At 36.4% G+C, this 27,358-nt stretch overlaps 2 protein-coding genes across 2 annotated transcripts; one reads left to right on the top strand and one right to left on the bottom strand.

Moving 5' to 3' along the window:
- The first annotated feature begins 1,913 nt into the window (after window positions 1–1,913).
- LOC113340034 (histone-lysine N-methyltransferase ATX5-like) lies at window positions 1,914–9,134 on the top strand. The gene is made up of 22 exons (XM_026585243.1): window positions 1,914–3,753; window positions 3,859–3,914; window positions 4,022–4,241; window positions 4,769–4,837; window positions 4,921–4,989; window positions 5,112–5,203; window positions 5,324–5,416; window positions 5,520–5,655; window positions 5,844–5,949; window positions 6,089–6,188; window positions 6,290–6,414; window positions 6,550–6,695; window positions 6,828–6,932; window positions 7,040–7,104; window positions 7,209–7,422; window positions 7,540–7,635; window positions 7,724–7,780; window positions 7,875–7,964; window positions 8,093–8,179; window positions 8,267–8,341; window positions 8,488–8,588; window positions 8,695–9,134. The coding sequence occupies exons 1-22, from the start codon at window positions 2,686–2,688 to the stop codon at window positions 8,783–8,785; spliced, it is 3,261 nt and encodes a 1,086-aa protein (XP_026441028.1). The 5' UTR covers window positions 1,914–2,685; the 3' UTR covers window positions 8,786–9,134.
- Window positions 9,135–9,471: 337 nt separating this feature from the next.
- LOC113340324 (mediator of RNA polymerase II transcription subunit 12-like) lies at window positions 9,472–15,904 on the bottom strand. The gene is made up of 5 exons (XM_026585531.1): window positions 14,865–15,904; window positions 13,040–13,850; window positions 11,293–12,592; window positions 11,122–11,205; window positions 9,472–10,910 (listed from the first exon to the last, which is right to left on the bottom strand). Exons 1-5 carry the CDS (start codon window positions 15,601–15,603, stop codon window positions 9,789–9,791), a joined length of 4,056 nt encoding a protein of 1,351 aa, XP_026441316.1. The 5' UTR covers window positions 15,604–15,904; the 3' UTR covers window positions 9,472–9,788.
- Window positions 15,905–27,358: the final 11,454 nt, after the last annotated feature.

The raw sequence follows: 27,358 nt of genomic DNA, 5'->3' as shown, positions 1-27,358 counted from the left end.
ATGCTAAAGTGATAAAATCAGTCGCTTGACATTTGCAGAGAAGTAAACCTTGATATAAAATTAAAGGTTAAAGTAGTGATATAAAAAAAATTGGGCTAAAACCAGGACTAGCCCACTTTTGATTCCTCCCCCGGCCGTATGCCAAAATGCTCCACCGGACAAAAAGCACGCCTTGCGAGTCAAAATGGGTCTCCTCACAAAAAGCACGCCGTCAAATATTTAAGATTATTTATTCAAGACCATCCCTTTGTGGACTTTTAATTAGTGCGGCACCAGTCAAGTGTTAACGTTAAAATTCAAGGACTGTTATAACAGTTGTACATGTAAAGTATGAAATTTATCTATGAACTAGCGTAAAGACTAAAGAGAGTAAGTAAGAGTAGTTCATATGGAATAAACAAACTCCAAGTTTTTTCATTTTTCTCCTACTGTGGACTCAATAAACATGAAAATTGGATGTTCAATCCAACAAATCTGTTGGTTTTAACATTGAGTTGGACCACCCAGCACGCGCATGATGTAAGAGCGAGCGAGCTTGCCAAACACGCTGGCGTTTGAGCCAAGAGCGCCGACGCTTGTCTTTCCAACGCGCGTTCTTACTTCAAACGCTAGCGTTTGACACAAAAGCGCCAACGGCTGAATCTGGACGTCTGGAAACTCTTATGATCTGACGGATTTAATTTTTGAGTTCTATAAATACTCCTCATTTCAACTCTAAATTCACACATTCTTCGCTCTCAAACACACATTCTTCACTTTCAAATCATCTACAAAAATGCCTCCTAAAGTTTGTGGTGTTAGATTCACTCAACAAGTATTGAGTTTGCCTGATTTTGATAGCGAAGGAGGATTTTACTGTTTTTTTGTTTAATTAACATAAATACCCTTATCCTTTTTGTTTTGATTTAAAATCATTATGTCCTTCCTTTCGAAATTGTTAATTGATCCAAAATTGCAGTCAAAATCAATGGTCACTACGATGGATGGACAGGTGGATATATATTTCCTATTCTTTTTAAAAAAGAATTAGCTACATAGTGTGTTGCAGATCTAAAGATTTTAATGTGAACATCCAACAATTTTACGAGTATTATAACATGAATTTAACGTGAACATCCAACAATGTGCACAAGATAACAAAACTCTTGTAAGATTTACAGATACATCAATGCTTAACGGCCGAAAAATTTGAACAAAATATAAATCGACAAACAAAAATGATGGTCTCCTGGTAGTTTTGGGTTTGGAGACGGTATCAAATTTTATAAGAATTATTGTTTATTTATGTCGGTCTGTCCAGAATCATTCTTAACGAGGAAATTGATGCTCAATCTTATCTCATTATTTCTTCATCCATAAGATGTTAATAAAACTTATAACGTCGTCCAATTCCGTACAATCACTTTGTAGTCACAAGTGAGTCCTCTAACCCACCCTTGAAGTCCTTCTGTTGATTCTCGTCTCTTTCCTTTCCCTACTGAACCTCTCGACACATACCCATATTAACAAACACTAAAGTTGGGAAATATTTCGAGGGATGCCAATTTTTTGTGAATGTAATGGGTGATGAACAAAACGTCCAATCAGAACGGATGATTATATGCCTTTTTGGTGGCGTTTCTGACCGGTCTAGTTGAATCAATTTTGGGTTTACTAATAGATCTGACTTGATTTTGCAAATCGTGCTTCTGTTTACACCAATATATGTGTATGTATTTCCACAACATGAGTTAGACCAACATGTTAACCATAGCAAGGACGAACACGTCATCACCGGAGATTGCACCCTTTTTTTTTGTTTTCGCATCACCGGACCCGTTGAATCGTTGTCGAACAAACTAAAGGCAAAAACAAAAATATAAATGACATTAGTGTCCACCAACAACATTCTTAAAACTTATGATTTTCTTTTCATCGAAGTAGACGAAAAAGGTTCATCGACTACAATCCTAAGATGGAAAAGAAGATCGAAATCAGACTCAAATCAATCAAAAAAGAAGAAACACAACACCAAAGTCAGTTCAGTTTATGATTGTCTTCACTCCTAAACAGTGTCCGTCTGTCTGTCTGTCTGAAGATTCCAATCACAGGCCATTACTGATTCATCTCTGTTCTTCTGATTATTCGGTTATCAAAAAATAAAAATAAAAACAAATTATAAAATAAATAATTCTTAGGCAGCAATCCGAAGAGGAAAGGGAAAAAAAGAGGGGTAGTTATGAGATAAAAATAAAAGAGAGAGAGAGAGGAAACAAAAACAAAAAAACAGATCCCTTTCTTCTTCTTCTTCTTCAACCTCCTCCAAATTTCTCTGCAACTACAAACCCCAAACCCTAGCCTTTTCCTTCAAACACTTTTCCCGCCAATTCAACTTCCTATCGATCAATCCCACCTCTAAATTACATCTTTCCGAATTCTATCCATCTCTGTTCTTCTTCCTTCTCCCGTTGAACAACAGAGCCCCCCCCCCAAAAAAAAAAGTTAGCGACAGTTTTCTTATTTTTTTTCTTCCTCTTCTTCTTAATTAGGGATTAACAGTTGATAACTCAGTTCAATTTCAGTTTTAATCTGATGATTGAAGAGAATGGTTGTGTTTCAAGGGGAATAGAGAATTCAGATTTTTATTAAATTGAATTTTTTTTTAGGGGAACCCTAGAATTTTGGGGTACTCAAATTTCAAACAAGATGATAATTAAAAAGGCATTGAAAACGAAAATGCCGATTCTGAAACGGTGTAAAACTGAACAAGACGATGATGAATTCGCCACAAGACAACACCAACACCGAAGTAAGAAACGGAAGACCGGTGGTTGTGCGCTTGATCTGCTTGGTGATATTGATTTTAGTAGAGCTGCATTTAATTACAATGGATTCCGTGGGAGATTTCCGGAGGATAATGATGATGATGAATTCGAAGAAATTATTCGAATTCGGAGAAGGCAAGAAGAAGATGAGGAAGAAGAGAGTGTTGTTAATGTCAATGGCAATGGTCGTGTAAAGCATTATCAACACCAGCAGCCGCAGAAAGTGGCACTGGCAGCGGCAGCAGCAGCTCAAGTAGTTCGTCCACCGCTAGTTAAAACATCGCGAGGAAGAGTTCAGGTACTTCCTTCTCGTTTTAATGATTCAGTTCTTGATCCATGGAAGAAAGACAAAGAAACAAATGCACCACCCATTGAACAAGAACAAGACGAACACGGACAACAACTAAGAGGAGTTATTCCTACAATTAAGAAGGAGAAATCATCAATGTTTAGTAGTTATAGTAAGAGTAGAAACATTATTAACCATAGATTGATTGCTAAGAAACAGTTTACTAAGACGGAGAAACATGGCAGTAGTAATGGTTACAGTAATTATCCTACTAAGTATGTCACGTCGTATCGAGACGAGGAAGAAGAGGAAGAGGATGTAAAGCAGCATAGTTATCTGGGGTATAACAAGTTTGCTGGTATGAGGAAGTACACGAGTTCGCGAACTAAGGTGATTTATGAGCCAAGGGGAGTTAGTGAAGATGAGGATCATAGGCATGTGTTGATAAGGAGATTTGATGACAATGCGGTGGATGATGGAAAGGGGGATTCAGAATTTGTCACAGGGGATGTAGTTTGGGCGAAGTCAGGGAAGTATCCTGCTTGGCCTGCTATTGTGATTGATCCAGCATTGCAAGCTCCTATAAAGGTCCTGAGCATGTATGTTCATGGAACTACCTGTGTTATGTTCTTTGGCTACTCCGGGAACGGGAGAGATAGGGTAAGTAAATTACTTGTCTTTTTAGGTTTCAAACCGAAAATTAGCTTTCTGTTGTTTTATTAGAATGGTGTCTGAATTATGTACACGCCATTGATGAACGAGCAGGAATATGCATGGGTGAAACGCTTAATGCTTTTTCCTTTCATCGAGTACGTAGACAGGTATGTGGTTACTCTCTCTTCCCTTCTTGTTTTTTTAGTCTTTGGCTTAATTGCAACTTGGTTTCGGTATGGAGATGGGTGTTTTGAAATATTTGGTTTTCTATCAGATTTCAAGGGCAGACCCAATTACACAAGAGCAAGCCTACTGATCTTCGGAATGCGATAGAGGAGGCTTTTCTAGCAGTGCATGGTTTTGTAGAGTTGCCAACGATTCAGCTTGACACGGTGTCTTGGCAGTCAGGTTACCATCCTTCAATATCCAATGGGAAGATCGAAGGAACAACAACTGATTCTGATCGATATCGGGGATATCACTCTCATACCGAGGTAAGTGGACGATCAGTCCTCTTTTTGTTTTCTCTTTCTTCTTTTTTCCCCAAAACAACACAGTAGGTGCTAAACTCAACATACGTGGAACACTAGGTTTTCTTACGCTTAGTTTGTCTTGTTTTCTTTCGTCTTTTAGTAATAGTCGTACCTTTTGTTTCCCGATTATGGTGAAAGTAGTTATGGTTGAGCATCTGTTATCCAATGAAGATGGTAGCAAATCTAGGTTTGTAGCTTGTCTTGGGGTTCTTAGTTAGATTTCAGAATGTAAATAACAGATGAGAGTTTACATTGTGAAATAGCCCTTCTTCCTACTTTTGTGTTGAAGGAACTGAAACGAGAGACAATCTAAAGACGGATTATGTCTTCCATGAGAATGAATAGTATAGTCGATAGTCCTTGAAAAATACCAGTTGTATACTGGGTGATTTTGTGGTAGGTTTAGCATGTCATTCTTTTTGCTGTGGTACTTCCTGTGCGTTTTAGATGTGACCATTTCGGTATGGTGTTTCTCAATGTGGTTGCAGCTACCGAAGTCAAAACAATGTTGTGGCGTATGCAGGAGGTTATTGAATCATTCAGACGGTGTTAGTTGGGTGAGACCATACGGAAAAATTAATCTCTATTTTCACTGACATTAGCTATGATCAATGTTACTGATGATTTTTCACTGATTTAGGTACGTTGTAATGGATGTAAACTTCGGGTTCATGCGGAGTGTGACAAAACATCTACAATCCTTATGAAGGTAATTCTATAATTCATTGCTGTGACGTTGCGAAATTTCATAGTTGCCCTCTTTTCCACATTTCTATTCTCTGAGTACAATGGGGTTTTTGACTTAATTCTTTTTTTTCCCTTTTGTTAAAGGATTCGGAAACCTCTAATTATTACTGCCCCGATTGCAAAGCGAAGTTCAATTTCGATCTATCAGATTCTGAAAGATATCGGCCAAAAATGAGGTACCTCTCCACCGTTCTCTTTGCTATATCTGGTTTGACTTCCTTGGTAATTGCATACACTGTTTGCTAGTTGTTTTCCTTCATATTTCATACCTGATTAAGCTGTTGTGCTGGTTACAGATCTGACAAACAGAATATCCCATTAATGCCGCCGAGCAAGATAGCTGTTGTTTGCATTGGTGTGGAAGGGACATACTTTCCTAGTCTACATTTGTAAGCTTCAAAATCATCCAATTACGTCCTCTATGATTTCAAGTGGACGATGTGAGTTTTTCAGCATTATTTATTTATTTAATTGTTCACGTTTTTCTTGCAGAGTTGAATGCAAGTGTGGTTATTGTGGGTCAGAGAAGCAAACACTTATGGAATGGAAGAAGCATATAGGTTCTAAAAATAAAAATTGGAAGAAGAGTGTTAAAGTAAAGGGTTCGATGTTATCACTTGAACAATGGGTTAGTAATTGAAGTTTAGTTTACTTATGCGGGTAGAGGATACGTGCGTTACCGTGTTATTTGAGTAGAACATGTCACATATAAGTACCACTAGGGATGCAGTGATGACTTCGGATCACTGACACTTCTATCTATAATCTTTAGGTCGAGAGATTAACAGTCGCCATCCTATTTGTGAATGTTTTCAGATGCTGCAGATTTCTGAGTATCATGAACGTGGTCTGTTTTCTGCAAATCCCCCTAAAAATCCATCTATGAAGTCAAGAAGGCAAAAGTTGCTATCGTTCTTGCAAGGTTAGCTTTCTCTACCTAGAACAAATTTTTGGTTGAAGTGTTTGTTGCTCTATATCCGGCAGCAGCAGAAAATTCTGTGCAAGATGTAACTCTCACGGTTGAATAAACTCATGACAATTGTACACTTTCATAATCACAGAGAAGTATGAACCCGTTCATGCGAAATGGACAACAGAAAGGTGTGCGGTTTGTAGATGGGTGGAAGATTATGATTACAATAAAATTATCATTTGCAACAGGTATTTATATTATTAATTGTTCACCACTTGCCTGGCGAGTATCTTGTGTGGATACAATTTTATTTTTCCTAAAACTACGAACTTTATCATATGTTCTCCAGGTGCCAAATCGCAGTTCACCAAGAATGTTATGGAGCAAGAAATGTTCAGGACTTCACATCATGGGTTTGCAGAGCATGTGAAGAACCTGATGTGAAAAGGGAGTGTTGCCTTTGCCCTGTAAAAGGTGTGTGGATTTCTTGATTCTGATGAACCGCAGTGACTTTGATCTTTTTAATTATTTAAATTACTAGCTCCTGAATTCCATGTGCGAAGGACACATAATTGCTTGTACAAGTTATTGAACTTTTTTCTTCTCTAGGGGGTGCTCTAAAACCAACTGATATCAAGACATTGTGGGTTCATGTAACGTGTGCTTGGTTCCAACCCGAAGTTTCTTTCGCTAGTGATGAAATAATGGAGCCTGCACTTGGAATCTTGAGTATTCCGTCAAATAATTTTGTAAAGGTAAACATTTTGTGCATTATTGTACACCATTGACTTTTTTGACCAGTTTATTATTATTAATCTTGTTCTGTTGACCTTGCTGGGCTCATGTTAATAAATGGGTGTTTTTCCTCTTCTGCCATGGATCTGTAGGTATGTGTGATTTGTCAGCAAATGCATGGTTCGTGCACACAATGTTACAAGTGCTCCACTTATTATCACACTATGTGTGCTTCGAGGGCAGGATATCGTATGGAGGTAAATTATTCGAAGAACAGTTGTTTAGAATCACTACCATAATAAGTTAACATTGATCCTCTTTGTTATTTCGTGATCTGATTCTAGTTCTTTGGTTTGACTTACAGTTGCATTGCGAAGAGGTAAAAGGGAAACAGATCACAAAGATGGTCTCATATTGTGCTTTTCACAAGTAAGATATATTTGTCTGTTCGATCCTATTGATAGTTTTAAAAGTGAAAAATAGTTGGATTAGCGAATGAGGCCACTCAATGATTGTATTTTTCGCTCCTTCAGGGCTCCAAATCCAGATAATGCTTTGGTTATTCAGACTCCATCAGGAGTTTTCAATACAAAAAGCTTGCTTCAAACGAAGCAAACTGGCACAAGGCTAATTTCTTCTAAGGCGAAGATAGAAGAAATCCCAGAAGATCCAATAGTAGAAGAAACCGATCACCAAGATCCATTTTCTGCTGCAAGGTGTAGAGTTTTCCAAAAAACAAAAAACAAGGTACATAAATCATACATAGTAGAAATCAACAAAAAACTATGAATACGAAAACCCATCATTGTCTTACTTTTCTATCGGTCTTATTTGATCATAATTTCTTTGACTTCACCTTTATAGAGAATACCTGGAGTCCGACGAGAAGCAATAGCACATCGACTAATAGGACCTTGTCGTCATTCTTTAGAAGTGATACAGTGCCTGAGAACAGCTAAGGTAATTGTTTTTTCTTACTTGGTAGTTGTACAATAATTTTGGACTTGGTGACAAACTGAGAACATAAATGTCCCCCCGTCTTTTACAGGAGCAACAGGATAATAAGTCCTTTTCCACTTTTAAGGATCGCCTTCGCCATTTACAGGTGAATAGCTGCTCCCTGGTGTTGATGTTTTCCTTTCTTGCTTACCATATTCACTTTTCTCATCTTATTAACTAACTTCTATACGTGGATACAGAAAACTGAGCACGAGAAGGTTTGCTTCGGTAGATCTGGAATTCATGGATGGGGCCTCTTTGCGCGTCAAAATATCCAAGAAGGAGATATGGTACTCTTTTACTGCAACATTTTGCTAGGACTTTATTTTCCTTCTGGCACATCGAAGTTTCTTGACCATTAAATCATTTTTGGAGAAACTGTTGCTCATCGTGTGTGAACTTCCGTGCGTGGGATTAGGTCATTGAGTATCGTGGGGAGATGATGAGGCGAAGTGTTGCTGATTTGAGAGAGAAACAGTACGCAAGAGAAGGCAAAGACTGTTATGTGAGTCCTGTTTCTATTAGTTTCATCTTATATGCTATCTCGTTTGTTTTCTATGATCGCTCAAACCAACTGAATTTGGTTTTGCAGCTGTTTAAAATCAGCGAAGAAGTTGTGGTCGATGCAACTGATAAAGGGAATATCGCACGCTTGATTAACCACTCAGTAAGTTCAGTTTTCTGCTGCGCTTCTGACCTTTTCAAGATTGGTCGGCCAGGCTTTTAATTATATGCACAAATGCAACCTAAATTTTGGCATGTGTCTTCCCAATTCTATTCAAGTTCTGAACAGCTCTACTTTTCTTTCTGCAGTGCATGCCAAACTGTTATGCGAGGATCATGAGTGTTGGGGATGATGAGAGTAGGATTGTACTTATTGCCAAGACGAATGTTTCGGCTGGTGACGAGCTAACGTATAACTCCTTCACTCCAACTTTCATTTGTCACCACATCGTCTTTTCTTTTATATCTTCTTAACAATGGCAATTTTCCCAAATAACTTGATTTTTTGCTCGACAGATACGACTACTTGTTTGATCCTGGCGAGTCTGACGACTGCAAAGTTCCCTGCCTCTGTAAATCAGCCAACTGCCGGAAATACATGAATTAACAACAACATGCACAGTCAAAAAGAAGAACAGAAAGTAAAATTGTTTCTCCACATGGAGCCCCCCCACTGACAGACATCATTTATCACTCACTCACCACACAGGACAAGATCGATCTCAACAGTTTTTAAAGAGATTATTGGTGCTCTGGTAAATCAATCAATAAACCCCAAGTTTGGCGCGCACGGTGTTTATGTAAATCACATCATCGTACAGAGAGAATCTCACATCTTCTTCTTCTTTGTAATTTGTCCCAATTCCGATCCCCATTTAAGTAAATTAGTTTGAAAATTCAAATGTAAATTACAATCTTGGAATATTATAAAATGAGATATCTAATGTAGAATTCCATTTTTGTTATAGTCAAGAATTTACCTTCAGTAGTTTATTACGGACAGCCCGGCCTTGCCTTCGGTGTAAAATTTCCATTTTTGTTAAATATTTAATATGAAGCATTTTTTTCATTATTCTTTCTATTCCGTGCTTTCTATGATGATGATGAAATTCAGATCAAGATGAATGATAATGGAGGAGAAATTGGCTGTTTTGATTCTAGAAACAAAGTAGGTTACATTGAAAAAGTGATAATACGTCTTTTCTTTTCCAGAAATATAGGGAATGATTTATCATTTTCTTTTATCAAATTTTCATTATGAAGTTAAAAAAAGGAAAAAGCAATAACGCAAGGTAATCGAAGAAAGGAGATGATTTTCATTCATATTTATGTAGAAATAGCTGATATACAAAGAGAAAAGAGCCCAATTTTCATCACCAGCTACTTGTTAAGAGCTCTATACTGGCAAGGAAAAACATGACGACTATCCTGGAAGATCGAAGCTCTATTTCCTACATACCTATTCTTTCTTCTCTTTATTGAAAGGTAAATAACAACTTAGAAAAAACGACCCTAAGACAATGAGCAACAGAAGAAACAGAACATGCAGATTTTCAATGGGAAACAGAACTTAAAAAAAAAATAAAAAAAATACGGGAACTGAAATTGTCTTAATGTGTACTTTTAGAAGAATGTATCCGACTTAAATTTACCGACCTACACTCGATTGATTCTGGCGTTAAAGCCTCCTCACATACCTCGTTATGGGCATAACCTAACTGATCATACCTTGAACCATTGATAGACTTAATATGTTCAGCATCAGTACCAGTTGCGCCACCATCACCTTCTGAATCGCTTAAAATGACAATGGCGTCTTCCTCATCCACCAGGTCCACCACTTCGTGATGATTTGCGATTGGTTCTTGTTCCTTTTGATAAAAATTTGGAACAAGGTTGTGTGCTTTCTCCTGATTAGAGTCCAGAACTGGTTCTTTCCCTTCATCAGGAATCAGGTCTGGTACTTCTGTTATTTTATGTTCATAGTTTAGGTCTGGTTTCCCGAGTTCTTCATTATCAGCAGCTGGAACTGAATCATCAACCATCTGTGGAGAAGGGCCTGATTCTTCGACCAACATTTGAGCAGAGACTGGTTCTTCAACCATCAAATGAGCAGATACTAGTTCCTCGACCATCATTTGAGCGGGGACTGGTTCTTCCACCATCATATGAGCAGGGACTGGTTCTGCAACCATCTCTTGAGCAGGGACTGGGTCATCAACCATCATTTGAGCAGGGACTGAGTCATCGACCATCATTTGGGAGGGGACTGGTTCTTCATCCAGCAATTTAGCAGGCACTGGCTCTTCTACCATCATCTGAGTAAGCACTGGTTGTTCAACGGCCATTTCAAATGAACTTGGTTGTTCAGCCATTTCTTCAGCTAAGATTGGTTCTCTAACCATCATTTCAGCTGGGACTGATTCTCTAACCATCATTTCAGCTGGGACTGACCCTTCAATCCTCAATTGAGCAGAGCTAATTTCTTCGGCCACTGTTTCAGCAAGGGTAGGTTCTTCTTCCATCTCTTGAGCTGAGGGTGGATTTTTCTGAACGGTCTCATCAGAGATAGTTGGAGGTATCTCTAGTTTCGGCCCACTCAAAGCTGGATATATCTCTGCTTTGTCATCGTTACAGCACGGAGTAGACTCTGGTTCTGACCCAGGTAGGGAAGAGAGAGGAAGTTTGGTTTGTGTTTCTTCGTCTCGTTGCCTGTAAAGGAGCATGGCTCTCTGCAGATAGGAAATTATCGATAGGTTATATGATAAATTAGAAAACAAAGAAGCCCTAAAAGATAGTTTAAGTTCCTAGTTTTGGAAAATTTGAACTAGCTTTAGCTCAAGAAGCTCCATACTCGTGCACTTCTTGCATATCTGCTCTGTCTGGATTTTATACTACATTTACATAGATTTACGAGTAATTATGGTTTTGACATAAATATACCTGTAATAGAGTGTCCTTCAGTACGGGGAAAAGTGAAGCACTCAAGGTTGTGTTGGACATCTTCAGTCTTGATTCCTCGAATTCCTGTAAGAATATAGATGTGATCAGTCCTAGGCCAATAGTTAAAGAAACGAAGTCGATGAAGCCAGAGTCTCAAGGTATATAATCTACCTTTAAATGTGCATGCTTAGAGCCATAATCACTCATTGAATTTCCTTCTATTTCAAATAAACTCGCGCACTGCTTATACAGCTGAGGATGAGTAAGATCCACTGAGATGTCAAGCTTGGAAAGATAAACATGGCAAAAATGAGTATCACTACGACGTAATGTTTTAGCAGGTTCTGGTGTCTTTTCCAGTACAGGCTTCACTGGAGGAGCTTCTATTGGGGCCTTGGGTGGTGGAGGTGGTGTTTCATCGGATCTCTTTACCTCAATACTCTCCGCCCTAAAATTAGGCCTGTTCCGCTCATTCCGGGATCGCTGACTAGGGTGTCCAGCCCAACCATCATTTCCTGTGGAAGATAGGCCATGATCATCTTTTTCAGCTGCTGCAGGATTATTTTGCGCTTTCCACGTCTCTGAATTCCCATCCCAGCCATGCCCATTCAGCATGTGTCTGTTCTGATCCCAATCTGGTCTCCCATACATATGAGATTCATCCCCAAAGACGACATTACTACTTCCATCCCATCCATGCATCTGAACATTAAATCTATCAGCATCAGGCATGTGATAAGGAATCCCAGGGTGGTTACCAAACAAAGGTGGAGCGGGAAATTGCTGCATCATTGGATGAAATCCTCCTTGAGGTGGACCATGCTGAAAAGGCATAAAGTTGTTTGGTAATTGTGCAGGCCAGTTTGGAATGCCCTTCCATGCATTACCCTGCCCTCTTCCCACATTAAAATCACCAGTCCTCCTATAACGATTGGACTTGCCTCTGCCATCTTCTTCTGACGACCCATAAACTGAAGGGTTGGAAGCCCCGCCCCTGAAAGAAGGTGTTGTAGGAATAGAAGAGGAATTGCTCGGAAAGTGACTGTTTCGATTAAATGATGATGACACAGACACTGTATCACCATCTGCCTCTACATTCTTCTTCTCCGAAGGCAGTTCCCTGCTTCCTCTGTCATCTCTTCGTCCAGTTTCTTCCATATCAAGGCTTCGGTTAACATTTGCTCTGTTTGAATATCTTCTCTCATAACTTGTTGAGGATTGAGGCTTATCTATCAACGCTGCAGGTGAGGCCTGTCTAACTGGAGACCTTTCCGCTGAAAAACCAGCCAAATGATTTCCTTCCTCGTTGGAGGGCTTTGTTACGGATCTGTGCTTCTCTGTTGACCAAGATTCAGAAGCTCTCTCAGAATTCCCATGAACACTACTACGCTCTCTTAAAGGAGTGACATTAGATCGGACTCTTTCATCTGGAACAGGTTCCCTGTACTGAGATTCCGCTTTTGAACTAGTCCTGTAAAAAAGACAAACATACAGTTGGAGGATTATTCGAAATCTGGATTTACGTGCTTTGAGCCTAGACCAGACATACAAATTTGGACCCAAGATCTTATGTGCACAGAATATATTTATTCCTCCTCTAATAGACTAATACTAGAGTCAAGAACAGATTTCATTTTTGCCGCTAGACCATTATGTGAAAGCTATGGATAGCTTAATAGTTTGTACTGATGGCATTTCAACAAGCATTACATGGAATCTTCTCTAGCCTGGCACAGACATTCATGTGGACCTACGAATCCAACTTTTCTGGATACCTATTCAACTGTGAAATTTTGAGCAATTTGCATAATATATGCGGAACCACCGTCCAGTGGTCATTATCTTGCATTCATTATCCATCATTCCGGAAAGTCATGGTAGGAAAGTTGCAATCATAAGTGAGAAAAATATGGATTACCTGGACTGATCCTTGATAGGATGAGCATTAGGGCTGGGACTTCTGCGTCTACTTCGGCTCACAGTATCATAATCCATATGCCGCGATTGTGATCTTCCCCTATCAGCAGGTGATTCTTTTCTGCTACTGCTTGGTGTTTTCTTCTCTGCCACTGAATGGTGGTGCTCCTTGGCATTACGAGATTTAAAATCACCGTATTCATCATTATCATCAGCATACCTCTTCTTTCCTCTACTGTCTTTGTAATTGGTGACACGGTCATCATTACGTGGACTACCATCACCTTCACATTCCTGAGGTTTAGATTTCTCCTGTGGGATTCGTTTTTCATCTCTGGGATACTTATTGTCAGACTTTCGACCTGAGTGATCTTTTAAGTATTCATCTCTGCGCTTGTCATCTCGGTTTGTGTGGTCTTTGCGTGAATCTTCATGTCGACTTTCTCTATACCTATCATCTTTCTGTTTGTCCTTGCGCATATCGTCATGATGACTTTCTCTATACCTATCATCTTTCTGCTTCTCCTTGCGCAGATCTTCATAATGACTTTCTCTATACCTGTCATCTTTCTGCTTGTCCTTGCGCAGATCTTCATGATGACTTTCTCTATACCTGTCATCTTGCTGCTTTTCATCCTTGTACCTTGAACTTCTGGACCGATCATCCCTTGACGATACACGACTCTCTTTAGCATCTCTGCTATCATCATGATATTTATCCTTGTCATCAGAATCATCTCTCCTCCTCCTGATTCGTTTCTCAAGTTCCTTCTCCAACTCAGGATTTCGCAACTCATCATGCTTCTGCCTCTCTATAAACGACGCAATAGAAATTTAGTAAGTTATAGATTTCCAGTAAGCATAGATGTTCCCACTAAAAACAAAACGGCAACAAAAAGACGTAAAGCAATTTACGTTATATACAAGTTCCCCGAGAATCACAAGATAGAGAGACATTTTGTACCAAGAATTTATGCACAACAACCACAACTCATAATTATCAACCTCCTAAAGTAACCCGCTCTAGCAATTTATCCGGACTTCATATTAAGGCTTAGAACTAAAAAACAATAATGGCTTCAAATCAGATCAGTTTCTTTTCATTCGTTCATGGATCAAGAGAAAATGCATTGTTAAGATTCAGATAAACAAATGAGAATCTCGTTGTCAGATAATATATATGTCCAAAACCTAAGTTCGAAAATAACTAAAAGCAGCACAAGTTTAGAAAATATTCACAGTTAGTAAAACTAATTCCTTCATTTCTTTCTTGATAAGCACATAAATTCTACCCACCTATCAAAGGTTCCTAAATTCAATGGACATAAAAAAATGTGATTAACAAGTGTCCTGTAGCGTCGCTTCCAATAATTAAAACATTCGAACTTTAAACATGGATTGATACAAATACAACCATGATGGTGAGGTAACCAAGTTCAAGTGCTCCTTTGACACATTGAATGCATACAGTGATGGACATGAGTGATACTGGTCAACAATAATCCTCCTAATGTCAGCAACTTGGTACAAAACAACCCTAAATATCTCCGATCAATGCCCAAGTTGAATCTTACGAAAGAAAAAAAACCGAATAAAATTCTCTTCTCCCTAAAAAAGCAATGTACTATGTCTCCCTTTTCCTCTACAAGTTGGCAATACAATGAACCTAGAACCACTAATAACAAGCTATTATCCATGTTCGATAATGGTTCAATTTTTTCATACTGATGTTACTAAGTCTTGCCTAATCTGCACAACACTCACATACCAACACGAACGAAAACATTCTAACCCACATAAATAAACAAATCAATAAGTTACCTTACCAGCATTTACTACATCTTTCTTCACACTCACCGCCACTGAATCAATCTTCGATTCAATCTTTGTTTCACGCCGCACATCTTGATTCTTCTTCTCTCTCTCTGAAGACCTATGTTCCTTCTCCTTAGTAGACTCCTTATAATGAACCTCTTTAGTAGACTCCTTATAATGAACTTCTTTAGTAGAATCCTTATAATGAACCTCTTTCTTACTCGAATCCTTATCAGACCTCGAGGTCTTCACCTCAACCTTACTTCCATTACTAACAACACTTTTCTTCGCCACCACCACCTCCTCATTCTCCACAACAACAACACTCTCGGATTTCCTCTCCTCATGTCTTCTGCTGCTACTACTAGACTTAATCTTCAAATCAATCTTTGATTTCAATCCATCCTCATCAACTAATTTCTCCTTACTAACAACAACAGCTTCGCCGCCATTCCACCGATCCGATACCGGTCCATCCACACCCTTGTCTTTCCGCCTCTTCGAACTACCAGTCCCACCACTACCGCCATTATACTCTCCTCCAATCAAATCACCGCCACCACCATTCCCAACAAGTTTCCGCTTCTCTGATTCCCTACTACTCATGGATTTCTCTTTACCACCATTCTTTTCCTTGAAGCTCAATACCTCTTCTGCTTCTTCTTCAGAATCCATCACATCTTTTGAGCTATGTTTATGTTGATGAGAAGACTTGTGATGAGAAGACTTATGTCTTGAACTTCTTGGCATAATGAACTTAAAAATCAATACTTTCTTCAAACCCTTTATCCAAAATTATGAAATCAATAAAAACCCAATGGAATCAAACCCTAATTTGTGATTTTTGGACTGATTTTTTCGATTTTTTTTCTTTTTCTTTATGATGATTACAATAAATTAAACCTAATTTTCTTGATCGAAGGAGATGGTGATGATGAAGATGAAGTGAACCCTGGTTTCAGATTTTACTGGATTGAAATTTTGAGTAAACCCTAATTTCTGTGAGCAGAGACGGAAAAGGAGTTGAAGTGAGAAAGAGGAGAGAGGGAGAAAAGCGAGACTGATTTTTATTTTTCAGGGTGAGGGGATAAATTGATAAATAGTTTGTTTGGACGGAAATACCCATAAATTAAAATATAGAATTTGTGATAAGTATGGGTATTTTGGTCTAATGATGATAATTTTTGAAGTCAACGTGGATAAATTAGGTATGGCTACCATATAGTTGGAATGTAGAGATTTGATTCTAAAGATGCTTTGGCGTAATCATCCCTCACTATTACTCATTTACTTTTTACTAATTTTTGGATGTTTGGTCTTTGCTGACTCGAGATCTGATTTGTTGATGCCTCGAAAAATTGACGAGTAATCTCAAGTATTCCCTTAGATTGCTATACAGATATAATTATTGTTGCATCACGGATGAACATAGTTATACGTTATTCCGATAGGAGCACAAATCGATTCAAAAAACAAGGGAAAAATAACAATTTCTTTTATGAGAAGTTAATTTCTTCTTTTATGAATTCTAAAATCGTGTCCGCAAACTATTTTCTGACGTTTCAACTTAAATAAATTGAAAAGTAACTTTTGAAAGTGTACTTAAACATCTTAAAGTCGCTTTCATATGAAAATAAAATGTACCAAAATATGTTTAAGATACACCATCAAACAAAGCTGTAGAGTAAGTTAATTGCAGACATAGATTTGGATTTATAGTTTGTGAGACTAATTCAGAAAGAATACAACCTATTACGAACAATGTTAGTGATATTGGACCAACTCGTAGATGTGTTATAATTCCAAGAACTGCATGTCGGAACTTGAATTATTGGCCACTGTCAACATAGACAAGACAACCAAGGCTTGTGTTCAAACTTCACCTGGTCTCAAGCTAATTTGTTTTCAAGTTCCAGTTATTATCTCATTCCTATGTCCGCTCTCGGTTAAGAGCATCTTCAATACAAGGGCTCAAGGTAAACCTAAGTGGAGGTCTTATTAACATCTTTTTTGTTGTGGGTCATTGCTAAATGACAAAGGAAAATAAAGATAAGACTTCTTACATAAAGTTCATCTCCAATCCCCAAGGTTTTTATTTAACACCTTCTATTTAAATTTGGAGACAAAAATATGATGTGGACTAAAGACCCATGGTTATGAAGAAAGTCTAGATTAGACTTTCTCCTTTACTCCTATTTAGTCGTGTCATCTTTCTTTATGACCTTCACCCTTACATTGGAGATAAAACTTTGGTGAAAAGGTCTTAAATCCTAAGTGTCATGTTATTTTAAAAATTTTACCCCCTGCATTTGAGATGCTCTAATGGTTTTTCATCTTTTAAGGCGAGGTACAGGCTGACAATGAGATACTCAGATGAAAATAGGTTTTAGAGCTATGGATTTCCAAAAGTCTCTTCGATGTCTTGTTCATAGCCATAGTCTTTATGATCTTTATTTCTACGACTTCAATTCTATGATTGTCGGAGCTTCCAGATAGGTAAAAAAAGAACTTCACCTTTATGTTTATGTTTGGTAATTTGCAAAAAAAATGGTCTCTCCTTAAATTATCTGATGTGAAGTGCAAAGGGTATTTTCAGTTTCTATATCCTATAGCGATGTTGAAGTTTTAATCGGCTGGGGACTTATGGTGGTAGTGTAGTTTATTTCACCTGCTCCCCTAAAGATAAAATTTACTTAGTATTATATTATTACTTTTCTAACTCATTAACATTTATAACATTAGTATAGGTATTATTATTATGGAGTTTACTTCACATGTTTTTTTATTTCATCTCAAGTTATGGAATATACAAGGCTTAAATTGAGGTGGTTAATAGTGAGCTTTATAGTAGTTGTCGTTCTAATTATCAACAACCTTCATCTTGACAGAGGATCATCCTGGCAGGTACAAGGTCAATTGATAATTGTTAATAATAAAATATTTGAGAAATTTGGTCAAAATTTGGAAAAGGAAATGGGCATTCCTAACATAAACGTTGAAGTTACATTATTTATTGGAAACATTTCATCTGATTCCAGTCTCGAGTGTCATAAAAAAACCTTTAATTTATCAATTTTGCAGCACTCAACTAAACCGGTGTTTAAAGTTAAAGATTCTATAAAGTGGACCTCCTAGTTCTGTGAAGGACATCGTGACACTTTTAGTAACTTGTTTAAAGTTTATATAAGGGCTCAAAATACCGATTTTATCATATCATCACAAACGAAGATGCTTATTTACCATAACTTATTTGTGGATGCAAATATTTCCTCCATGACGATATATCTTCCTTGAACGTGGTAAGAAGACAAATGAGTATTAATCATATGAAGAAGATTAATATATTTTTATGGCGTTCTTTTTGGATTCATCGCGTCGTACTCTATTTTCCTTGTTAATCTTTTTTCTTCTGGGTTTTCCTTGTCAAGGTTTTAACGAGGCAACATATGCATGTGCAATATTGTTTTGAGACTTTTCTTGAAAAGACTTCAGCGGTTTTAGTATTTTCTTTATTTTTCTTGAATTTTATTTTCTGGTTATAAATATGCGCGTTTTTATTCTTGGTCATTTGAAAGTGGCAATCATTATAGACATAGCTCTACACAGAGAAAGCTTTAGAGATTCTGTCACATTCACTTAGCCGTCATTTATCAAAAAAGAAAAAGTGTAAATATAGTATCTTTAATGTTACGCAAGATTTTAGAACCACATTTAACATGAATTCATTCATAGTTGTTAGGTCCTATAACCTAAAAGTGCAGAGATGAACATCAAAAGGTATTATTGAAAGTCTTCACTAGACATTCGGTTGGACCTCCATGCCATATGTTTACGTATTAATTATTATGTACTCCAAAACAGGAAGAAACCTAAAGGAATATCAAATGTTTTTCTTGATCCATATATGAAATTCTATAGTTAAAACTGTACACTATTGGAGATGGTTTATGTGGAAATTGTTTTAATTTTGACACGTATGCACACCCTCGCAAAAGTGGGCGTAGATAAGACTACCAAATAGGAACTTTAGGGACGTTATTGGTGTTGCTCTTACGTTGTTGTAAGGATACAGGTATTAGTGATCTATTAGTGAACCTAGTTAGGGTGTTTTGATATAAAAGAACTAAAGTTAATATCAGAAGTGAGAATAAAAAAATTTGCTTTATCAAAAGTTCGCCTTTTTGCGTTTAAAAGTTATTCTAAATTTGAATTCTCAAACTAAGTTCTGGCCTTTCAACTTAATTAAGTTGAAAAGTAACTTCTTAAAGTTATCTAAACACCTTATCAAAACAGTCTTTGATAAGAAATCAACTGTTAATCCCAACCTAAGCATACCGAAAGATATTTGAATTACACCAGCAATGAAGGTTGTAGTTAAAACTAATTAAAGATACAAATTAGGTTTTTGAGTTGGTGAGACTACTTTCAAGGAACCTATAACTAGTGATGATATTGATACTTGACCAACTCCTAAATGTCTTAAATACTCAAAATGACATACACTAATGGTGTTAGAAAAATATATGTTGTATTGCAAATAAACAAGGCTGGGTCGAGCAGGAATGTAAATTATCACCTTTACTTCAACGGAAATGCTGAACTGTTATTACTAGTCCCTCGCAATATCTGGGAAAATAGTCAAGGGCATCATGTTGGTTGCCTTGCATTTGACACTACATAGATAAGATTAAAACTCTAGGAAATATCCAACATTATTTGCATTTTCATTCATCAAGAAAACAAAAAATTTATTGGGTTTGTCGTTTTCAATTGTCCAAGGTAGCTCTAATAATTTAGGTATTATATTATAGTTAATCAATTTTTTTTATATATATTGGAATATTGTCTTTATTTCTATAATTAATTACATGATCAGTTTAACCAATCTTGTCGATACTTCACCTTCTTTACTATAGATTGAATTAATTTTTTATGTCTTCATTTTCAAAAAGGATATATATATTCTTGTAACCCAGTTAAATATATTAAAGTTCAAAGATTGAATTTGAGTGATGTTGGAGATGATAATCATATTATAAAACCATATAATCATACAAAAAATAGAAAAAAGGTATTCCAGATAATCTAAGTTATATTATATAAACGAAGTATAAATAAAAAGATTAATTTCTTTACTCTCAAATGAAAAACACCATATATGCTAAAAACTCATCTGTTAGAATAAGAATAATAACAAACAAACAAAAAATCCTCTAGTTTTTCTAGATATCAAAGTTAAAGAAAAGGATGAAAACAATTACCATGATTAACACTTAAATTATCTATTAGAAAGTTGAATCTTCACGATTTTACTTTGATTATGAGTTAAATTTTAATAATTTTTAATTCAATTCCAAAAATTATAGGAGAACAATTGCAATCCAAATCATGGTAACTATTAACGAAAACCAAATCAAAGAGTTTCGCAAAGAAACAACTACGATTGTGAGGAGCTTGATACTCAATATTTGAATCACAAAACCTTTCTATGTAGCATTACGTTCTATCACACCTAAAATTTATGAGCAGACGAAAAAAAGAAAAAGAAAAAAAAAACACAATGGAATGAGGTAAAAGATTAACTACGAGAAAAACAGGTTGTATATCCTTGGGTTTTAGCATACTCATATTCTGAAACCAAACCAACCTCAAATTCTGATCATACATTTCAAAGAAGATTTAAAGAATCTTCTAATAATGAAGAAATCCAAAGAGAGTCTTCAACAATGGCTATTTAACCAAAACAAGCACGTTAAAGTAAAAAATGATGGAGCTTAGAGAAGGTACAGGTGAAATAGAACACAAAGATGATCCGTTTTGTGATCATATACCCTCGAAGTACCAAAACTCCTTCATTCTTAATCCTTTAGTATGGTTAGAAGTGGTGTTTCTTCTAACCACTACTACTGCCTTGTTTTTAACTTTTATTGTACATGATTCAAGGAATTTTAGATCATCCGGCATTTTGTTGTCGAAGATCTGGATATTTGTGATGGTTATTGTATGCGGGAGATTAGTATCCGGTGGGGTCATAAAGCTGATCGTCTTCCTCCTCGAGAAGAAGAAGAAAAACTTTATGTACTTCTTCCATGGCTTAAGAACAATTTCTCAACTGTTATTATGGTCGATTATGGTTCTGCAATATGGTTAGTCATGATCAACAAGGAACTTCAAGAAGAAGACAACCATCAAGCTGTTACAGTTTGGTTAATATCTCTTGAATTAAATAATCATTGAGAGAGTATAAAACAATCCTACAAGTATGATGATTATATATCTAACATAACTTGTGCGATATGTTTTCTACAAATTAATTTAAAAATTGATAATAAAAAGTATTATGTATATTTAAATAAGGTATATTTTGATTTTGGGTCACAAAAAAGTGGCTTGAGTTATATTTGGGTCATAAGAAAATTTTAATTAGAGTTTGGGGCACGGATCGTCATTGACCGTTTTGACCGTAGGGGACTCAGTTATATCCTAAAATGGCTGAAATGACTTGGTAGTATGCTAGTGATAAATATGGTTATCATTAATTTCCATTGAGGTGATTTTTGTAGTTATGAGAACTTGTGATAATTGTATTTTCATTAGAAGTAACAAGTCGAATTAGAAACTTACTAAATTGTTAATATGATTGTTAAGCCATCAATCATGAAAGAAAAAAAATTTACCATTCCAAAAGTTTATTTGACTTCATATGATTCCAAAAGTTTATTTGGAAACAGAAAAGTCAGAATTTAGTTTAGGTACACAATTTTAGAATGACTTCTACAAGCAAAAAAGTTAATTTTTATAAAATAAATATTTTACTTATGATTTCTGCTTTTGATATCAAAACATGCTATAAGTTCTTAAGTTGGTTTTGGAATACACTTTGAACTCGTCTCCCAACCAAACTGCAGTTTAGTTGTATGGCTCATCCTCAAATTGAAGTAGTGAACCGTACCTTTGGGAATTTTATTCGCTGCTTATTAAGAAACAAGCCACAACAACTAGATTTATATATGTCTCAAGCTAAGAGTGCCTATAATTCGGTCCATTGGTTATGCATCTTTTCAAGTTGTTTATTCCAAGGGTTGCTAACTAAACAACCGATCTCGTATCTTTACTATTTATTGAGTTCAGTTACGTCGCAATTTTTTCTCCTAACCAAAGTCGGATACGTCGTAATTTTTCTTCTTATCCTATAGTTAGTCAATATATTCGGTTACATTGAAATTTTTTCTCCTAACCGAACTTTCTTCAAAATACTTCCATTCAAATCGGTTAGGAAAAAAATAAAATAATTCTAACCTAACTAAACATAATAAAATAAATTTTAAGGAAATCTAAAAGGAATTTGGAGCTCAGCTTGTTGCTCGGCTTCCTTCCAATTTCTTGTAATTCCATAATTCCTTTCCTTTTGTTTTGATTCTGTTATAAAACAAAACTAAAAGAAATTTTATAAAAAAAAATTTAAGGAAAAACAATTGAATAAAATTAAAATAATATAGTAGTATTTTGGCATTAACTAAATATATGCGGATAACTTCATAAGAACCTATCAAAAATGGAAGAATGGTTCTCAAAATTTTCATGGAACCCAAGAAGGCATTCTAATCACAGTACCCAAAAAGTCGAAAGATATTGGGCCTGTGATTGTGGACCCAACATCCTGCACTAAAAGACCTTGTGATTCGGTGGATATGAGGTCGGGATTCTACAAGCTAAAAGACAGTGGGGAGTGGAACTTCAAGAAGTGATGGCCTTTATGTTCTTCTCTCAGAGTGTATAAATATAAAAACAAAGAACACCTGGCAAGGATCTGGAGCAATTACATGGTGAATGGTAGACAAAATCGAAGCTCCAAGTTGTCCCATGAAGATTTTTTGAGTGGATGGAACCGAGGGAGAGTTCTATAGGACTCGCTCAAAAAATCCTAGCTAATTACATGACTTGACTACTACTCTCTCCGGTCTTCAATCCCATCTAAGTTACATGACTCCACTACACTTTCTTCTCAAGCTATATAAACAAACTGATTAACTTCTCTTTGATATGATCATATCACCCTTGCTCAATTTCTATCCGGTTGGAATAGCAATGTCTCCTACATTTTCATTTCTTATCTTTATCTTTATTTTCATCTATAGATGTTTCTCGGCAATCTAGTACTATAGATCATCATGATAGTACTAATACATCTACTACAGAAACTCAGAAAGACAAATATCATTCAAATTTGTTTTAAGACACAAAATTTTCCACGGAAAATCAAAGTGAGTCAAGGACCCAAATTTATCAATGACATGTTCTACTATCCAAACCCTAATATGAGCAAAAACATAAGAACCTTTTACAAAATATATCTTAGCACATATGTTTTGGTTTTGATTTAGTACACTATTTGAGGCACTAGTTATTCAACACTGTCGATGCATAATATTAATGTCTGAATTGTATTTTCCATTGTAAAACACAAATTTTTATGAGTATTTAATATTTTTCTCATTTTTCTATGTGCTTCATTATTTTCTTGCATTTCATAATTTTCTTGCATCAAACGTTGAACCATTTTTGCTGAACATAAAAAGCTTTAAACATCTGTTGTTATGGGATTTTTCTGTTAGATAAATTCCTTCTAACACTTGAAGATTATCATGCTTCACGTGTCATGATAAGTGTGTAAACATGCTATTTTTTATACCTCCATGAGTTTAAGATTAGCATGCTGCACGTGTCATGATTTTGGTTTTTTTAATAAACAACTATGATTATTTATATTTGGCCAGTTGGCAAATTCAATATGCAGCTTTTCCCTCTCTCCTCTTCTCGACGATATGTTCAAGATGGTCAACTCTAAGTCAACCATAGTCAACCCTTAATTTTGATCCACTTTCTTGATTTGATCAGATCTTTTTTTTGCAACCCATGGTTTTAATCTTCTGGATTTATCCTTTGTTGATTGATTTCTGGTCCAACTCTGATGTTTTTATCTGTCTCTTTTTTTTTATTTTATTTTACCCTAATTTTCAATTTTCAATTTTCCTCTTTATATTTGTCAATCTCTGGTTCTAATTGGTTTGTCTTCCTTTTAATGGCAGCTTAATCTCCTACCTGCTTGTTGCCACGCATTGATGTTGCAGTTATGTCCCATCACAGCTTGAGGTATAATCATAATTGGCGTTTCCAAGTTGGCATATTCAAAGTTGGCTTCTTATTGCAGTGGTGCTTCTGATTTTCAGCCTTATCGATTTCACTCAATCTTATCTAACCTGAGTTATTATAATGGTTCTCCTGCTTCAATATTAAGGAAAAAGTGTTCTAGCTGTTATCTTTTCTTGGTCAGGAGCTTGGTGTCTACAAAAATGTATTTTTGACACATCCTACAAATTTTCATCCATTCTTATCTACCATGCTTATCTGTCTAAGAAGTTAACACATCCTACAAATTTTCCTTATAAATACTACCTCAAACAATTTCAGTTTCTTTTTATCCTTCTCTGTTATTACATCATCTTTCTTTTCTTCACCCTTATGGCTAGAGAATCGATGAATAACATTTCAGAATAGCTGCAGGGAGTTTCAATCAGTGAAGAACCTATTAGAAGAAGGGTTGTTATGCACTCGAATACTGCAATCCTAAATGGAATTCGAGATTGGAGGTATTGTCTTGCTGGTAAACTTTATGCCCCTGGTGTCATGATATGGCAAGATGTTGAACGAGCTGCCATATTCATTTGGCCTCATCTGAGGAGGCACAATCAATGGTTGTTTCGGGTGCGTAGTTTGGAACCTAATGTTTTTGTTATAAATTCCAAGTTAGTGATGATAAAGAAGCTATTTTATTTGGTGGGGCTTGGAATTTTGATGGTTATTTGATAGTCTTAAAAGATTGGAATTTAACAATGGACTATCATCTCTTAGATTTCTCGGTTTCTCCTTACTGGCTTGAATATAAATACCTCTTGCCTGAATTCACTTATGCTGATATTTTGCGAATGCTTGGTAATATCGTTGGAGAAGTTAGACTGGTTGAGCCTGATGGTGTTAGTCCTCCTACTTCCTCAAAATATAGAGCTTTAATTCTCATTAATGTCAACACTCCTCTCATAATTGGTATTAATGCCGCTAATGCTGCTGGTGTCACTAGGTGGATTGGTTTCTTTTATGAAAAACAACCTTACAGACTTTGCCCTGAGTGTAAGGTACCTAATCATGAAGAAAATGACTGTGCTGATATGACTAATCGAAGACGTGAAATGGAAGAGACTGTAAGAGGATTTGGTTTTGCTGAGCCGGTTTTACTTCCTCAACGAAATCCTCAGCAAGAAGCTCAACTCTTCTTACAACATGGTACTCAACGGAGAAACACACTGTGTCAACCAATTGCTCTAGAACAGTCGAGGCCTTTTGATGGAATGCGTTTATCCATCTTCTCGGCTACTAACTCTGATGCTGCAACTTCATCATCCTATCATGATCAGTCTCATCTTTCTGCTTCTGTAAGGCCTTATTCTACTCTGACAAGTGATGGTGCTAGTACGAGTGGTATGAAGAAGCGATATCGTCAACCCCCAACCTTGGTTATAACTCCTGAGAATCAACTTGAGGATGCTGAGTTTGATAGAGATATTATTATTGTTGGAGAAACATCTCCTGTTCAAGAAGATACTGCTAACATTGAAGAGATAATGTTTGGGACATTGCTGCAGCACATGCACTTAATGCACAGAACAAATCTGATGCATGGCAACATGTGTTTTTCTCAACTCGTTTTTCTCTATTCATTTTTCACTCTTTCCTTAATCTGTGTTGTTTTTTCCCTATCTTTTTATCCATATTTTTCATTATTTACAACATGAAAATTCTGTCTTGGAACTGTCAAGGAATAGGAAACCCTCATACTAGAGACTATATTAGTCTCTGTTTGACCAATAATGATCCAGATATTTTTTTCTTGTGCGAAACCAAAGCTCAGCCCAATAATATGCGTCTATATCTTTCTAAAACTAAATACCCTAATTATTGGTTTGATCCTTCTTTGGGCCTTTCTGGTGGTATTGCTCTTGACTGGAAACAAGGAATTGATGTTGAAATAATGCACACTACCTCTGACACAATACATGCTATTGTACACACTCATGACAATAACTTGGATTTTTTGGTCACCTTTATGTATGGAGTGCGTGATGCTGTAGGCAATAACAATCAGTGGCAATATTTGCTTGAGATGTATTCTTCTGTTGATCTCCCGTGGGTTTTGTTAGGTGACTTGAACTTCACTATGAATGACTCTGAAACCCATAGTATTAATGCATCTCATCCTCATCATGCTAGACATGTTAGGAATTTTATTCAGCAAATGGGTCTCATTGATTTGGGTTATTCAGGAGCTGACACTACTTGGTCGAATCTTAGAGATGGAGATGCTCATGTCTCTGTTAGATTATATAAAGCCTTAGTGAACTATTGTTGGATTAATAATTATACTAATGCTCATCTGTAACATTTAGTTCCCATTGCTTCAGATCATAGCCCTATTTTGTTACACACTGTTCCTAGTGCTAGAAAACACACTCCTTTTAAGCTATACAAGTGCTGGTTCCAAGTGGCCTCTTGTAAAGACACTATCAATCAAAGTTGGCGACAACAATTTAATGGCTCTCCTTCTTTTCAGTTATCAAGTAAGTTAAAATTCACTAGATTTCAGTTGCAAATGTGGAAAAAATTCTCTTTTGGGAATATTGATAGCAATCTTCATAATATTCAGAATCAACTGCAACGTTGTTTTGATGATAATTTTCCAGCTTCTCATCCTTTGATTCGACAGTTAAGTTGTTCTCTTCAACAGTGACTAATAATCCAGAAAGAATTCTTCATGCAAAAGGCAGGTGACAAGTTTCTTGAAACAGATAGAAATTCTTCATATTTTCACTCAATGGCTAATTTCAATAAAAAGAGATCCAACATTCAGGCTATTCAAGGGCCATTGGGTATTTGGTATGATGATCGGAGTAACATTGAGTCTATTTTTCTTAATCTTTTGTGAATATTTCATCTACTTCTAAGCCGCAGATTAATCAAGATATTTTGCAGCTGTTTACTCCTTGTATCACAGAAGACCAACACTTTCAGGTTATCCGAATTCCTGATGCTCAAGAAATTAAGGATGTTGTCTTTCAGATTAGACCTTGGGCTTCTCCAGGTAATGACGGATTCCAAGCTGCTTTCTATCAGCAATTCTGGGAGACGGTTGGTTCTGAGGTAATCTCCATGGTTCAATACTTTTTTACCTTCAAGCATATGCTTAAGGTTATAAATCATACTTATCAAGTTCTGATACCCAAAACTCATAACCCTCAAACACCAGCTGACTACAGACCAATTAGTCTGTGCAATGTTAGTTACAAAATCATCTCAAAAATTTTGGCGAACCGTCTTAAACCTTTTTTGCCTGTCATTATTTCTCCTACTCAAACTGCCTTTGTTACAGGCAGACATATCCATGATAATGTTA

This window comes from Papaver somniferum, unplaced genomic scaffold, assembly GCF_003573695.1.
Source record: "Papaver somniferum cultivar HN1 unplaced genomic scaffold, ASM357369v1 unplaced-scaffold_21, whole genome shotgun sequence".
Taxonomy (NCBI): Eukaryota; Viridiplantae; Streptophyta; class Magnoliopsida; order Ranunculales; family Papaveraceae; genus Papaver; species Papaver somniferum.
This window is presented reverse-complemented; position numbering and strand designations above follow the sequence as displayed.